This window comes from Canis aureus, chromosome 30, assembly GCF_053574225.1.
Source record: "Canis aureus isolate CA01 chromosome 30, VMU_Caureus_v.1.0, whole genome shotgun sequence".
Lineage (NCBI taxonomy): Eukaryota > Metazoa > Chordata > Mammalia > Carnivora > Canidae > Canis > Canis aureus.
Genome location: NC_135640.1, coordinates 33,203,449 through 33,220,770, shown reverse-complemented (window position 1 = coordinate 33,220,770; position 17,322 = coordinate 33,203,449). Strand labels below are relative to the sequence as shown.

At 53.5% G+C, this 17,322-nt stretch overlaps 1 protein-coding gene across 6 annotated transcripts in view; it reads right to left on the bottom strand.

Moving 5' to 3' along the window:
* ITSN1 (intersectin 1) overlaps positions 1-17,322 on the bottom strand; it is a 216,032-nt gene that overhangs the window by 40,050 nt on the left and 158,660 nt on the right. For 5 of the 6 annotated variants that reach the window (XR_013368767.1, XM_077879070.1, XM_077879068.1 and 2 more), the window contains 2 exons: positions 14,633-14,750; positions 12,775-12,966 (listed from right to left, as the gene is read on the bottom strand). Coding sequence is in view for 5 of the 6 variants with exons in the window: in XM_077879070.1 (XP_077735196.1) it covers positions 12,775-12,966; positions 14,633-14,750 (310 nt within the window). In the remaining variant the exon portion in view is untranslated. Of the gene's footprint in view, positions 1-10,858; positions 12,379-12,774; positions 12,967-14,632; positions 14,751-17,322 lie in introns of those variants that run through there. The other variant, XM_077879072.1, reaches the window with a different exon arrangement.

Sequence of the window (17,322 nt, the reverse complement as noted above, 5' to 3'; positions counted from 1 at the left end):
TCCTGGCCTCGCTTATGTTTCCACCTGCGTTTTCCCCTTCTTCTTGAGCTCCTGATTTCTTTCTTGTTTTTTTTTTGGAATATTTTATTTTTAAGTCATCTCCACACCCAGCGTGGAGCTCGAACTCACAACCCCGAGATTAAGAGTCACACGCTCCGCCGGCCGGACGCCCCCTGAGCTCCTGCTTCCCATCCCGCACCAGCTCAGGGGTCCTTGGCCACGACCATCAATAAATCCTCCGGATACACAAGGCGAATCAGGGCACAGAAGTACAGACACGTTTTTATTGGAATGTGTGTGCACTATTTTTGACCAGAGGGGCCCGGAAATATGTTCCAGGGGAGCAGGAATTTGGGGTGGACTCCATGGGGCACAGGCCAGGGTGGGGAGAAGTAGTGAGGGAGCCAAGCAGGGGGGATGGTCAGAGAAAGGGGAGTAGGTGGTGCAGGGCCTGGAGCCTCGGGCACAGATGAGGGAGTGGGAAGCAGATGCAGGGGTGACGGGGAGCCAGAGACCACAAGGCGGAAAGCCCCCAGCAGCCACACTCGCAAGCACTGCGTCCTCGCCAACAATCCTGTGCGCTCACCCCCTCATCCAGCACACAGGGATCTGAGACACCCAAAGCCTTGGTTCATCCATGGCAGAGGGAGTCCCACGCTGCATGGGCCACCGGGCCCCTCGCCCTGCTGGGAAGGTGACAGCTTAGCGACAGCTGCTAGGACCAGGCTCCACAGACTGGTGGGGAGTAGGAGGGGGTGCTCAGATGAGAGGGATGGAGTCCGGAGGCGCCAAGTCCAAGATCACGGTGCCAGCAGGGCTGGTTTGAGCCCCCGCCCCCCCGCTTTCCGTGGCGGGCAGTGGTCAGCTTCCCCTCACGTGGCCTTTCCCCAGTACCCCGATGTCCCTGGTGACTCTCCGTGTCCACATCTCCTCTCCTGGGGAAGGACAGCAGTCAGATTGCAGTAGGGTCCACCCTACTAGCCTCGTCTTAACTTGGTGGCCTCTTGAATAGAGGCCCCACCTCCAAATATAGTCAGATTCTGGGGCGCTGGGGGTGAGGGCTTCAACATTTCAGTTTGGGGCTGGGGGGCCTCAATTCAGCCCCAGTGGGGGAAATAGGGTCAAGGAGTCCAAAGGCCAGAGCGAGACGGTGACACTTTGGCTGCAGAGCTGGGACAGGTGTGGGCTGTGTTCCAGAAGGGTCGCCGTGGCAGCCGCCTGGAGGGGGGTAGGGGCTGTGGCTTCGGAGGCCTGCTCATCTGAATCGCCCGAGGGGCTATCATCAAGCCGGGGATCCCTGCGGTACCCCAGCCCCACCCAACCCGCCTGGCCAGGGGGCGGCCTGGGCGGCCGTAAGTCCTGAAGCTTCCAGGCGGCTCCGACGTGCAGCCAAGAGTGAGGACCGCCCCGTCGGATGGCGGGGTGCCCGGAGGTCCAGACAGCGGGTGTGACACGGGAGCAGGATTCGGAAACGAGATCTGTCCAGGCTCACGAAGCATGAGAGTTGTCACAACCGCCGAACCGATGATGCCGGACGGTCGGAGGCGGGTCACTCGAGCAACTTGTCCAAAGGGAAGGGACGTTTGTGACTCGGAACGCCTCCCCGCGTCCAGGGCCTGGAGCCCAGGCAGCCGCTGATGCTGTGTTCCTGGGGGCCACACGGCCACCCCGACCCCCAACCCCAGGGCCAGAGCTCGGAAGGTCACTCTGCTCAAGGTCCTCACTGGGCTGATGGGACAGCAGTGCCCAGGGATGCATGTGGCTTCTGCTAGCAGGAACAAAACCTTCGCTCCTGCGGTCGTGGCAGACGGAGACTCACAAGGAAGCCACCAGCTTCTCAAAGAGTGGGCCCAAGGGTGGCCCATCCATCTCGTTCCGCCAGCCCCGGCCAGGGGGGCGCTCCTGGCCTTGGCGTCCGAGGCCTGCAGGGGCCGGGAGCAGCCAGGCCAGGTCAAGGCCACTGCGTCTCCTCTGAGAACGACGCTCGGCTGACTGGTCCTGGGACCTGCTCTGGCGTCCAGGGGTTGGGGGTAGCGTGCTCCTCATCCCGGCAGAACTTTTTTCTCGAGCCTCTAAGAATAGCCTGGTCCCTGGGGCACCTGGGTGCTCAGCGGTGGAGCATCTGCCTTCAGCCCAGGGTGTGATCCTGGGGTCCTGGGATCGAGTCCCGCATCGGGCTCCCTGCAGGGAGCCTGCTTCTCCCTCTGCCTGTGTCTCTGCCTCTCTCTGTGTCTCTTGTGAATAAATAAAATCTTAAAAAAAAAAAGAATAGCCCAGTCCCCTGCTGTTTCTCCTAACTTGGCAAACTGATTCCTGGTGGGACAACAAGAGACAACCGGAGCCCGGGACATTTCCTGCTCATTGTCAGCAACTGCACAGATGCGCTCAGGTCCCTGCTTCCAAGGAGCTTCCATTCTAGTAGGGGAGACAGAAAACCAAATACATCGTAGTTAGGGCGGTGGTAAGAATGATGCATGACTGGGACGCCCAGGTGGCTCAGCGGTGGGGCGTCTGCCTTCGGCTCAGGTCATGATCCCGGGGTCCTGGGATCGAGTCCCACATTGGGCTCCCCGCAGGGAGCCTGCTTCTCCCTCTGCCTGTGTCTCTGCCTCTCTCTCTGCGTCTCTCATGAATAAATAAATATCCTAAAAAAAACAAAAAGAATGATGCTTGACAATTCCCATGACTAACACACTCGTCTCCAGCCTCAGGTGAGTGTAGCTTTGAAATCAGCACAGCCTTGTGTGGGGTTCGAGGCCACCCAGCACAAGGACTGAACCCCGATGTGTCCTCTCCCTGCAGCCCAGTTGGGGAGGAAGGAGCAAGCCCGCCGAGCAAGGGGACTGTCCACCACGGCTCCTGGGCGACCACTGTGGCCATGGCACCCAGGAGGGAGGCGTGCAAATGTGCAAGGCACAGATGCATGGCCTCCAACTTGGAAGCTGCAGGGCAGCTGGGGGCGTCCCACAGGAACAAACTGTCCAGGGGGAGGTACCATCGCTGCTTGTTAGAGCTGATCCCGGGTAGATGATCGTGGGGCACGGCCTGGCCCCCGGGAGCTCAGGGTCTCGTGCGGGGGATGCGTGTCTGTGTGTCTGTGCATCGGCTTGCACCTGCTGAGCTCCGTGTGCGGCAAGTGACTGGCAGGTCAGCAAAGGGCTGAGCCCTGGCCAGTGCGTGGAGCTGGGCTGGGCAGTGGGGAAAGGAGGGGGCGTCGAGGAGGGGGGTCGGCCCACCCCCCCTGTGGCTTCAGCGTGACCAAGACCCCTGGATGGTGGTGACAGAGGAGGAGTGTTGGTTGGGTAAGACGAGACAGGCAGCGTGGGGCCGGACAGTGGGGGTCCGAGGACCCTCGTGCCGCCTGGCCCTGAGCAGGGGAGATAGGAGGCTCCGGGAGGTTGAGTCACACGGTCTCTAAGTGGGGGAAGGCCCCGCGTCCATGCTCTCGGCTCACCGCTCACCGCTCACCTCCTCCCCACTGCAGGCCCAGCGCGTGGGGACTGGTGAGGAAAGTGGGCATTTCCACCCAGAGGTTCGGAGGTGGGAGGAGACGGTCTTCAAGAGGGTCACTTGGAAGCCACCAGGCCTCTGTCAGGGGCCACCGGGGTTACTCAAAGGTGGCAGAAAGAATGTTAGACAGGGATGCTAGCCACCGGCTCTGTAAGGGGCCCGGGCCGGGCCTTTACCTCGTCGAGCATCAGCGGCCCTTCCTGCAGCCTGGAGGCCCGGGGCCCCTGCACCTGCCTCACATTTGGGGGCTAGAAACCTGGACCGGTGTTCGGGTGAGAGCAGCCATCTGGGGCTGTTCCATCAGCAATCCAGACAGGCAGGCGCTGATCAGGGAAGGCTTCCTGGAGCAAGCGGTGAGCGAGCGATGCTCAAAGGGAGCACACAGGCGAGGACTGGCAGCCCAGCTACAGGATCTGGGGCACCGTCACACAAGGACCGGGAGCCCCGGGGGGATCGTGAGCAGAGTAGTTCCACCTTTAAAACATCTCTCTGGCCATGGGGTGGAGAAGAGGCTGGGAGACAGTGAGCCTGGTGCAGGGACCGGTCAGAAGGCTAGTAGTCCTTATGGGGTAGGGGGCAGGAGAACCTCAGTCACCCTCAGGGCCTTTGCACTTGCGATTCCTCAGGCCCTAAGCACTTTCCTCCCTGACTTTCGCAGAGAGCTTCTGCAGTCAGACCTCCACCCCCAAGTCACCTCTCTAGAGACACCTTCCCGGCCCTTCCCGTCTGCGACAGGCCTGGTCCTCAGTCACGCTCTGGGCCCTGTGGTCCGGACTAGCTGAAACGACTGCGCGTTGTCTGGGGGTGGTTTCCTCTGGCTCCTACAAGCTCCATGAGCGCGGGCGCCTCGTCTGCTCTCGTTTCACTGAGCACAGGCCTGACACCTGGCTCCATGCTCCTTGGCCTTGATGGTCAGGGAAGTAGCAGGACAAGAGCTGCTTGCCAGGAGACGCAGGCAGGCTGGGCACCTCCCCGGCCTCGCGGGAGCTGGGCACCCTGGGCCCTTGCCACGGCAGGGTGGAGGGGACAGGCAGGGGAGGTGGGGGGAGGACTTCTGTCCCTTGAGGATGACTGGGGGGGGGTGTCCCAGCACGAGGGAGACCATGACAGTGGAGGGTTGCACCGATGACTTGGACACATGGGGATCTTCCCACGGCAGCCTCGGAACAAGGTAATGCTGCACGCAGGAGCGGGGCGGCCTAGCCCCCCCCTTCTCCTCTGGGGCAGATTACAGGGTTGGAGCTCCGCTGGGGGCCTGGCTCGCAGAGCACACAAAGCTCTGGATCCCGAGAGGCCTCTCGGGCTACTTCCAGGGGGCAGGAGAGAACTGATCTCCCAGTCTTCGAGCGTGCTGGGGGTGGCTGCTCTGGAGACGGCGCTTTGGGGTGGCACCCCCTCGTGACACATGTCCCCCATCCACGCTGTATGGCTGCTTCAAAACAAAAGCCAAACAAAAAGAATGAGCTCCTGGCATGTTTGGGAGCTGACCGTTCCAGTCTCTGCTGGCAAGAGAACACAAGCCCCAGAAGGCCGTGATGAGAAAGAAAGGACCCAGCGACCCAATGCATCGGTGACAGGTTTATTGTGGGGCGCTGCATGGGCCTGCCAACGCGGTCCACAGACATGACATTTAGAAGCCTCGCACATTCCATTTGCTCCGGCGGCCTCCCTGGCCTCCCCGCCGCCGGCCGTGTGAAACACGGGGCAGCCTGTCCCCTTGGCCAAGAGTCTGCTGGGGAGGCTGCGCGGCTCTGCACTTGCAGGGAACGTGGGGAAGGGTTGACGAAGCGGCTGGCTTCAACACGGGGGGCCTCCCCCGGTGCACGAGAGGGGCCCCGACGTGTGCCCGAAGGAGCGGGCTGTCTGGAGGTTTTAGGGAAGCCAAGTCCAAACTTTTCTCTCCAAAATCCCTCCCCTGCCAAAGCTCGTCTCCTGTAAAGCCTTAAAATGCACACAAGCCCCCGCTGTCTGGGTGTACGGCGAGCAAGCAGGAAGCCGGTTAAGTGGATTCCTTCATGCTCGGGGCCAGGTGCAAGGCCTTTCCCCTGCAGTGAGAAGGAGAAGGCTGTGGGGGGCTGCCTGCCTGCCTGGCGCTGTTACTGTCCCTCACATGCAAATGGAATCGTCCCTCCGGGTGGAAATTGTGGTTTAGTAGCTTGCCCACAATCAACCCGCCGGAGAGCTGGGAGCTGAACCCACGCTCCGAACCACCACCCTGTAGCCCTTCCTAGCGTCTCCAAAAGCCCAGGCTACGGTTAGGTTGACGGCGTGCTGGACACCCCCACTGTCTGCCTGCAGAAAAATAAAATATCCCAAAGTTGTTTAGTTTGTGTGTGTGTTTCTTAAGATTTTATGTATTTATTCATGAGAGACACAGAGAGAGAGGCAGAGACACAGGCAGAGGGAGAAGCAGGCTCCATGCGGGGAGCCCGATGCGGGACTCGATCCCAGGACCCCGGGATCACAACCTGAGCCAAAGGAAGGCAGATGCTCAACTGCTGAGCCCCCCAGGGGCCCCAAAGTATCCCAAAGTTTTAGGAGAGATGGAAAGAAGTATCACAGTGAACTTGTAGGTAAGCCGTGTGGGTACATCTGGCACCACGTATCTCTGGCAGAGGCCAGGGATGACGGGGAGACGCCCTGGCAGCCGTTCTTGGGGTGACCCTGAGCAAGGGCATGTCTGGCAGGCCCTTGTGTTTGGAAAATACCCAGGTCCGCAGGGGCGGAGGCGGGGAGGACTGGAAAGGTTGAGGAGGCTGGCTGCACCTGGAGCCTGTGCGTGGAGAAGGTGCTAGAATCTGGCACCAGCTCCCCATCCTGGCTGGGGCCGAACGCCACGTAGGAAGAGGAACCTATTCCCCATCTTCCCACGGCAGGTGTAGGGATTCCGAGAGGCGGCTGGCTCCGAGGCGCTGCTGCTCTCACTGGCCACGAGCCGGGGGACTGGGGGCTGCCCTTGCAAGAACGTCCCCACAGCTCCCAGAGTCCGGGTGCTCAGCTCACAGCGTGGGGCGACATCCAACATCTGGATGTCGTGGGACCATCCCGGGGAGCATCTCTGCGCGCGCATGCACAACACACAACACACGCTCACACATGCACGTCCTCCCGCTTTCTTGCTGGAGTGCCACGAGTGGACCCAGCGTGCCTGAGGGGGCGTCCTGGGGACCAAGAGGGGAGGGGACAGCCCAGGACAGAGAAGGGGACACCACGGGAATCCAGTTGTTCAACTGTGAGAACAGGTTCCTGGAGGAGAAAGGGCAGGTGAAGTGGCCCCTTGCCCCCCACCCGGGGTCACCCGGGAGAGGCTACACGAAAAGGGGGATCTGCCCAACTTTACCAAATCAGGGCGTGAGTCAGAGGAAGGGACACTTCCTCTTTAGAGGCTTGCGACACTACTCGGGCCCCATGTGCCCAACAGATGTGGGGCACGGCAGCTGGCGGCCTGGGCCAGAAGCTTGTGTGGCCTGAAGGGTCTGCTTTCGGGCTGCGCCCCAACCTCACCATCCCACCCGATGTTACCAAGCTGAAGGCGAAGGCGTTTAACCTGCCCATAAATCACTGTCCTGACCGTGTGTCGGCCACACAGGCGCGTGCACACACACACACACACACACACCTGTGCACAACATAAAATATAACCTGGGGGTTCCTGAGAGGCAGTGTGCCTAACCCCAAGTGGCCCTGATAGAGTTCCATGGCTGATTCTCACTTTTTACAAACCAAACCTTCCAGTTTTTTCATGAATCAAGTCCTATCATTTGAGGGAGGGTGCCTGGGAGGCTCAGTCACTTAAGTGTCTGCCTTCCACTCGGGTCATGATCTCAGGGTCCTGGGATCGAGTTCCGCTTCCCGCTCCCTGCTCCGTGGGGAGTCTGCTTCTCTCTCTGCCTCTGCTCCCCCTCTGCTTGTGCTCTCTTCCTCTCTCTCTCATGCTTTCTAATAAATAAATAAACATCTTAGAAAGAAAGAAATAAAAATGCCCGGGGAAGTCTTTCATTTAAAGGCTAGAACTTTCTCCCAAGGGAAATGGAATAGCTACACACCAGGAAACATTCTGGAAATCTGGTTTTTCATGTGTGGGGTTTTCTTAAAGGAAGGCCTGAGAACTCTGGCTGACGTGAAGTATTCACATAAAGCCACCCTGACCCTTGACCTCATTATGTCCCCCCAACCCCCACCCCACCAGATCCAAAATACTAGATATTTTTGAAGATGCTTTTTTTCCCCCCTCTCTGTGCATTTTAGGACTGCTGGCAGTCAATGTAGTTTCCCTAAAAATTCTCTCGGGTATTTTTGGAACTAGAAAGAATGAATAGGATTAACTTCTAATTTTGCTAGAGGCAAAAAAAAAAAAAATGAATATTCACTCCCAGAAATACTTTCCAATTGGCTAGGAAGCAAGGCCGTGATTGGGTAGGCCCGTCCCTGCTGCAATCTGGGTGGGTGCCTCCCCCGCCCCAGGCAGGGGGAAGACCTGGCCAGGAAGAAGGTCCCCCGCACCCTGGCATCTCTGGTCCTTAGCCTCCTTCATAGACCAGAGGTGCAAATCCCCCATGAGCATGAGATACTGTTCCAAGGATACTGTTGCGTTTAGGAAGCTCACAGCTACACGAAAGGGAACCTCTTGGGGGGGGGGGGGGGGCACGTGTTGTACCAGGAATGAACGCCAGTGCTTCCTTCTTACTCATTAATTGGTCAACCCACTCATTCAAACAGCATTTCTGAGTACCTAACCTACTGTAGGCCCAGGTGATCAGTGTACTGAACGACAGGAGCTGCTGTTTCATGGGTGAGAAATAGGAATATGTTCCAACCTACTATTTAGAGGGTTTTCTTAAGCTGGTATTATCAGTTTTTCCTTTCTTCGGATGGGATCAAAGAAGGCATAGAGAGCCCAGTCACCATCTGCTATGGGAGTCTGGATCTGCCCGGTTCCCTTCCAGAAACAGGGCAGACACCAGTTTCTACCATCTGTGTAATGGTGAATTTTTTTTTTTTTTTTTTACATAAAAAAATGAATCCTTGCTTTAGATCAGCTTCTCCCAGACACCCTTTTATGCAGAGGTGGTCTGGGCTTGGGCCCATCGGCCACCACTCTGTTCCTGCGGCTCTCCAGGCCCTGTTCTGAGATGCGGAGAGGCAGCTGGCCTTGGGAAGGCAACTCAAAACTGCAAAAGGAAGGTGATCTCATTTGTACTCTTCTTCCCCATATGCCACTGTACCACCCAAAGTTCGGTTGTAAATATATTCACGTTGGACAAATCAATACCAATTATGAAATTAAATGATTTAATGACCAGTGATTTTTGTTTAACAACTCAAAAAAAAGAAACAAAACCAAAAAAACAAACAACCTGACATCTTGGAACTCTGGGGCCAAAGGAGATACCTGGCATTACTTGGCTAATTTAATTAAAAGATGCTTTCCCTCTGGTTTATCCATCTTTTAACAATCAGATTCTCTGAGAATGGGACTAAAATACTTTAAACCAAATTGTGCGGCTTGGGGACTAGCCAGAAAGAGTAAGGTCAAGTCTAAAATATAGAACCAAGACTCTGGGACACATTTTATGCTACAGATATTGAGCATGAACTTATTACATGATTACGTTTACTCAACAGTAGTTACCAGAACAAACTCAGCCGCCACCAACAGGGCAACCGTTTTGGCCGTGACCAACCAGGTGAACATTAACCAAAACGGCCAGTGGGTGGGACCAGGGTTTCTCAACTCTGGTACTGGTGCCATCTGGGGCCAGATAATTCTCTGGTGTCCGGGGGTGGGGGGCAGGGCCGTGCGTTGCAGCACAGTTAACAGCATCCCCAGCCTCCACCCGCTAGATGGCAGTAGCATCCCCCCGGCTGAGAGGCCCTGGGTCGGATGGATACCCTGCGATCAAATGCAGACTGAATGGTTTGTAAGAGGAAAGAGCAGCGTCCTGGGAAAACGACCAGGAGGCCAACAGAAGGCTCTACAGAGAGGGTACTGTGCAGAGTTACACACAGTGCAGAGTATTACCCACCTTGACAATGTGTCACTTCCAGCCAAACTCAAGGCTGGAGAAGAAACATTGGCTTATATGGGTGAAGGGGTCCTGAGCAAGACATGGGGCTTGTGGCATCGTGGGGCTCGTGGTGGCATTGTTGCTCCACAGTGGTGGTGCAGGTAGAGGGTGGTTGGAGGTGGAGATTTCTCCACTCATCCCTTGGCATTTGCATGTCCTGACATCTGTGCCACTTTTCTTCCCAGCTTCATCTGGCCCCTACTTGTTGTAGGTCTATGCTAAAAGGTCACTTACCCCTGGAAGGGTTCTCTGCCCTGCAGCCGCCCTCCCTGCCCCCTCTGCTCTGGATGTGCTGCTCCGTGGTGACTTACATCCATTCCTCTGGCACAGAACTTATTATCTCATCACCCCCCCCCATATATATATATACATGGAGTGCAGTAGTTTGATTTTTGCCTTGTTCTTCCCATTAGAACACAGACTCCAGGGACACGTGGGTGACTCAGTGATTGAGGGTCTACCTTTGGCTCAGGGTGTGATCCCATGTCTGGGGGATGGAGTCCCATATCAGGCTCCGTGCAAGGAGCCTGCTTCTCTCCCTATGTCTCTGCCTCTCTCTGGGTCTCTGACAAATAAATAAAACCTTAAAAAAAAAAAAAAAAAAAAAGGACCCGAGGACCCAGACCCCATGAGGACCGAGAACCCAGTAGGGCACCTCCCAAAAAACATCTGCTGAACTGATGAAGGAAATCACTCTTCAACTGAATGGCAGCAGAGCGCCGGTTAAGTGAAGCTCACGATCGGAATCGAGCGCGTGGTCATCGGAGCAAAGAGTTTCGTCACTGTGCACACTGGCTGTTCTCTGCGAAGGCGACAAGAGTGGCGCGTGCCAGGCAGAAACGGATGGCGACGGCAGGATGGAAGACGTGAAAGTTCCCATCTCCACCCACACGGTTTTGTGGACGGTCAACAGACCCTTGTCATGATACGTCGTGCGGAAAAATGTTATGTGCCGAGTCACGCACCTGTCAGTGGACCAATGACATCTACGGAAAAGCCCGCGGAGACAGTTAACCACTCGGCTGCGTGGCGGTTCTAGGCTTCAAAACCCATCTTGTACGGGGCAGTCCTCTACTCCTTGGTCAGGTTAGGGGCGGGGGGCGAGGGGAGAGGGAGGGCCATTCGCAGGCTCAGGGAGGAGTGGACGGTGTCGGTATCTCAAGGCCCGAGTGTCCTATGGGACACGTGGGCAGCTGGCCCCCCCCTGCTGACATCTGGTCTGCCTGGTTCCCCGTCACCACTGCCAGGTTCCAACAGCAAAACACAGAGACATTTCCGTCTAACTTTTATATGAAGAATTTAATTATCTATACACGTAACTAATTCAAAAGGTCGTATTACAGTTGTTAAAGCCGCAGGTTTATATATTTATATATCTTACATTCATATCCATGAAAATACTGAAGGGCGAGGGGATGAGGAGGAGCAGCCCTCGTTCCCTGCGCGCGGGAGTGGAGGAGGGCCCTACACAGCTGCCAGCCCGGACATCTGCTCCCAAGGGAGATGTAAAAACAGAAGGTAACTGCAGGTTACAAAGGCATTAGTGGAAACTGTGAGATTGTGCTCGAGGCTCCCCCTCCCCGGTTTCCTGGGCTGTCAGCAACGGGCATTTTTATTGAGAGCTTTCCAACTAGTGTTTAAAAGACACACAAGGCTTCGGCTACAACACGTCAAACACATACACAGACCAGGAGCTCCGTTCCATATTAATCTGCAGAAATCCCACAGTCTAGTTAAAAAAATGTAAACATTGGAAATTAATTGCAAGGAGGCTTCTATACATTCTTTCTTGTCAAGAAAATTACTTGTTCAAAATATGTCATTCCATGAAGAGTAACTGGAATAAAAACTTCATGTAACAGAGACTAGGAAGAGATTGTGGATGCTGTGGATCGTAACAACCTCGGCGGTGTCTGATTTCATGGTATGAAAACACGCAAAATTAAAAACCCAAAACAGAAAACACCAACTCAACCAGATAAATCTGAGACCGAACAAAAACACAGGTGCTTTCTCATGTGGCTACAAGGTCACTGTGCAAAATCAAATTAATGCAGTATGATTAGAGCATCGTACAAGGTAGTAGCTTTCGCCACGGAAAAGAACTAATTTCTTATGTACAGGATGTATTATTACATGCTCAGCAAGGTACATCTGATACACACAAACAAGCACAAAACACCTTCCGTTTAATTGGGGTCGTTCTACAAGTCTTTAAAACAGATATACTGAATTCCTCTGTACGTCTACAGCGGGGGGGGGACCCCAAACTACACAATTTAGTTGATAACACTGGACAAAATGAAAAAAAAATACATCAAGTCTCAGATTTATGGACATTTGGAACATTTTTTTAATAGCACATGCAGCATTCTTTGATAGTGGGTCTTTTTGCAAAACTGAAATAGCAAAGGAGTCATTTATTGATTTTTATTAAAAGGCTAAAATATATTTTTTAGAAACACTTTTAAAACTATTGAAAGCACCTGTGCAAAGGTGGGGGGGAAGTCAATTCGAGTCACTAGGAAAGCCACAAAAGGACCCACTACCCTGTGTATTTTTGTAATGTTCGCTTCTATCTCTGGAAGGAAGAGCTCGACATTGTCATCACATGCGACTAAGGTAAAATGAGGTAAACTGCTCTGCAGTGAGTTCTTCTACTCAGAAGGCAGTAGGTGATCATGCTGGAAGTCACATGATCAAGGCTGCATCTCCCATCATCCCTCTGGGCAGTGATATGGGATAGTGGGTCTCTTTGAGGACTTTCAAGCCTGAGGGGGGGATGGACAACATATGATTCCTAGAAAAAGGAGGAGAACAACACATAAGCAAAACAAAACAATGAGCAAAATTCAAGCTAGGAAAATGAGTCAGGCATGTAAACAGCATGGTGCCAAAATGATTAAAAAAAAAAAAAAAAGGAAAAAGTGGGGAGGGCGGGAGGGGGACATGCTACAGAAGGAATGAAAAAAAAAAAAAAAAAAAAACCAAACCAAACCAAAACCAAAACCAAACCAAACAACCCCGCAAGATAAAGTCTCGCATTACAGAAGGTCTTCAAAGAGACTGTGGTGAATGCAGCAATGGTCTGGCTTTTAAAGTTCTGCAAACGAAGCTCAGCAGAATCAGAGCAATGCTGCACGTCCGACCGAAAGGAACCAGAGAGGAGAGGCAGCGCAGCCACCCGGGCACTTACATTGCTGGCTTGGGTCCATGTCCGTGGTCAGCTTCACGTAGTTGGAGGGGAAGAGCCCCACTTGCCCGTTGACCTCGCCCTTCCACCAGTCCGGGTCGTCTTTGTTGAGGACGTTGATGATCTGGCCCTTGCTGAAGGCCAGCTCGTCGTCGTTCTGGGCGCTGTAGTCGTACACGCCGATCACCTGGCACACTGCGGGAGACAGGGCCGCGTGAGGGCCACGGGGGCTCGTTAGGCATTCCCGACGCCACTGTTGCTCGCTCGCTCTCTGTCTCTCTCTCTGTCTCTCTCTCGGGACGGGGCACAATTAAGTGGGTCCGCTCTGCTGGGCTTCGCCGAGCGAGGGCGACGGACGAAGGCGGGGGACACAAAGACCAAGGCCATGGCAAGATTTCGCGCTAAGTCTTTAGCTGGCGCGACACCTTCCTCTGTCTCGTGTGTGCTCATCAGCGGAAAACTTAGGACGATGACCCAAGGCTCGCGGACTCGCTTCTATGTGGGCGGAGGGGAGCGCCCCTGAAATGCAGACTCTGGGAGCCGGCTCGACTGCCCAGGACGGCTGTGCACCCCGGGGGCTTCACCACATTGCTCTGCTTCTTTCTCCCCCCCCCTTAAAAGTGGAAGGTAGTTAATCATCTGATGTCCACCCCCCACCCCGCTGCCCCCACAAATCCAAATCCTACTGAAAAGTAAATCAGTGTTCTATTCTCCTATTATCTTTATGGCTCAGAATTCTGTCTCAAAGGAAGACATCTCCATGCCCGCTTTCCCTCAAACCTATGGGAGGCTAAATCGTTTTCCTTTCCCGGCCTTAGCAACACTTTAGATAAAGTCTGCACCGTCAGGCTGGGCGTCTTAATTAATCTTCCTTAACCAGCCTATCTATGGCTTTAGCTTTTTCAAATTCTCCAGCTAATTGAATCACTTCAGCAAATGATTTCTGTGGGTTTCAACCAACCTGATGAAGGGGCTCCTGCCAGGCCTCCCCGAGGGAGAGGAGGTCCAGCTGGCACCACACCCTCCGCCCACAGGAGGCCACGGCTCAGGCAGAGAGGCCCAGCTGGGGCTGGGAACAGCCCTGGTTTGCCAATCCCTTCATTTCTTGCCAAGGCTGCCAAGTTTTAATCTGATTTCACTGGGGACGTATAGCACAGACATGAACAAAAACTTCTACATTTTCCGCAAATGCCACCCAAGAACGGGTGGCTTGAAGACCCGAGGGCAGATTCCTGCTCCCCTAACCTCGCCCATCTCAGATATTACTAAAGCATCTAATTTGGTCTCTTCAGTCAGAAAATAGCCAAGCGGCTCAGTCGCGGTGCCCTCTGTTCTTTTGAGCCCTTTAGGAGAGCGTGTGCAACATCCTGCCCATTAAGCGAAGCCCCCTCTGTTCACAGGAAATGTCACAGGGGAGTTATTTTGGTCTTCAGTGAGCAGCACATTACAACCAACAGACCCCCGTGGCCTCCAGCTCCATCTCCTGACCTATTTAGACCCCAGCCATTTATTTTTAGGAGCCTCTTTTTTGTCCCCTCACCCCCTAGCCCAAATCCCAATTTAAATAGTTGGAAGGAAATCAAGAGAAAAATCTGGCTTTAATGCCATAGCATTCATGACTCCTTTAGGAAGAGAGTCCAACAAGGGCTCTGTTGTACCCAGAACAGCCAAGCTGCTCACATACTTGGTCCTTTTGAAAAACATATTCCATATCACAGTAGTTGGGTATCGGTCCCGGGAAGTACAAGAAGTGTTCACAAGCAGATGTGAAAGGCAATCTAAGATCCTTCGTGAGAAAACCGAGTGAAAGACTACCGTGACCCGCAGACCATTTGCCAAGTAGAGATCGTATGCTGCCTACCTGCCGGGAACGCCGTGGGCTTAGGTGGCTCCGTTGGAGTGATTTTGCTCGTGCCAGGGCTCAAAAGTTTTACATAATTCGCGGGGAACCAGCCTATCTGGCGCTTCTTCCCACGGGCCTAGTAAGAAAATAATTACATCAAAATGCTTAAAAGGTTCATCCTCATTCAGGGTACAGTCTGCTTCACAACAGAGCACTTAAAGTTTACAGAAAACTACAAACCAACTGGCATTAACAGTAGAACCTCCGAGTTCCTGTATTACACAATGAAAACACTGTAGCTAAAATTCGAAGTGTAGTAGTCATCGGCCAGCAGAGCTGGGAATGTTGTTGCATAGGCTGGACGGTGTGGGTCACAACTCAGTGTGACGTGGTAGGTCTGGCACAGGCAACTGCTCACACTGCGTTGGCTCTCACGTGTTACTTTCAGGTGACGCAGAGGTGATGGCGAGTGCCAACATTACGGAGGGATTTGATGAGTAACAGTGACAATGATGACAATAAAAATACTGCTAAGAATAGCAGGTAACTGTCACTGGGTACTTCTAATGAGTCCGGCTCTGCGCCGAGCATCTTATATGCATTTACCTGCACAATCCCAGGAGGAGAATACTATTACTACTTCCGATTCCCAGATAACAAAAGTGAGGCCCAGAAAAGTCAACTGATAGTGTCAGGTTTACAAGCCAGTTAGTGGTAAGCCAATATTCACACTCGCACCTGCGCTCTTATGGGTTACATGAGGCAACACGCGTGCAATACACACAGAACATAAAGAGTCTAAGCTTGACATTGTTTTCAAAAACTACCAGGCCTACACGATGGCTGCAGCCACGCTTTGCACTAACATTCTTTTCTCCTTCATTTCAATCCAATTCAACACGAGAGCCATTTAGTGAGTGTTTACATGCTGGGTGTTGTTGGAAAGAGGTAATATACGACATGGAAGAAATTATAACCAAGGTGGTGAGCTGAGATCTGCAATTCTATGAGATGGGGGCCCCTAGCTGGGAATCACGAGAAGCGCTACGAGCACCCAACTATGCCAATGGGAACAGAGAACTCAAAAGGATTCATACATGTGCACACACATGCACACACACATACACACAGCATCTCTAGGAGCAAGACTCTGGTAAAAACAGTTGCCTTTGAGGACTGGGGTGGGAGGGAGACACTTCATATCCCCTTTTGCTCACTTTTGAATTTTAAACCATGCAAATATGTTACCAGTTCCAAAAATAAGAAAATAAAACTCAAAGCAAACTTCCTCTACCTTTACTCTGCCCTCCCACCTGCCAAATTACGGAGAAGGATCCATCTGGGTTACTTTTAGAATGCGGATCAAGTTCCCCTTCCTTGTGGTCTGATAGACTTCGTGCCCTTGGCTCAAGGACTAAAGCTTTTATTTTTACAGTGAATCCGCCCACGACTGCAGCCTCTCATTTTCAAGTCCCCACGTGTTCCTGTACCCAGTAGGCCGCCATATGGCTTGCAATGACTCTGCTACGCCTCAGCCCTGCACTTTCACAAGGGCAGAACACTGAGCTCACTGGCAATTTCTTCGTTTGTGTATCCACAATGAGAGAGCCTCTGGTTGAGGCACCAGAAGCCCTCCTGCGCATGGCAATTCACCCACTTTATTGTGGATTTCAAGAACCGTTCAAAACTCCCTTTTGAGCAAGGTGCTAGGAGCGTGAGGATGAAAAAATATGGTTACCACCTTCAAAAAGCTGATAACCTGCATGGTGACATAAGAAATATGTGTGAAACGCGAATATCATCGACAACAATGTTAAATACCAAGAGTGGTGTGGGCGTCGGGACCACCACAGTTCAGGGGAAGATGTCACTTCTGGAGGAAGTGGGACGTGGCCAGCTGTGGGGGGTGGGGGAAGGGTGGGGAGCAGAAGGGAGTGGGGTGTGGGTAGACAAGCACTAGGGGAGCAGAAGGGAGTGGGGTGTGGGTAGACAAGCACTAGGTAGACAATAACTAGCATGTTATTCTCAATGAGGTTTGAGAGTCTGGAGCGGTCCTTGTTTTCAAATGCAATGAGGCTGGAGCGGAGGTGTCACTGATGGCTGGTAAGACTAGTAAGTGTGGGGCTGGGAAGGGAAGAAGGGCACCTGGAGGCAGCCTCAGGTGATGCCAGCACAGTAGTATGAAGAGGAGTGGATTCCAGGACCCGAGAGGTCAGATTCCTGAGCCTGGAAGGTCAATGTGGTCAGCCCTGCTGGACAGGTTTTATGGCTGCCCAAGAGGAAGTTTAATCTCCGACTTCCCATTCTGGCCAAGACACATTTCTCTAGTCCCCTGGCTCACCCTGTACTCTGCTGGCACTTTATTTTTTAACTAGCTGCCCTCCAATCATATAGAGGTACTCATTTCTTCAGCTCACCACAGTATAGATCCTCACTTCCTTGACCCAAATTTGCCTCGACAAAACAGTGAACTGAGGACACGCATACAATGCGCATGTGCACGCATGCATGCATACACACACACACTCCACACATGGGAACCAAGCATGTTGTGATGTGCACATGCAGCTTTTGTACCACACCTTACATTTATATAGATCTCCGCTTCTATAATGCCATGACCCCTGAGAAGGACTCTGCCCACATCCCTCATCCTGACCTCTCACGCTCCCACCACTCACTATCTGAATTCAGGAGTCAAGCAAATT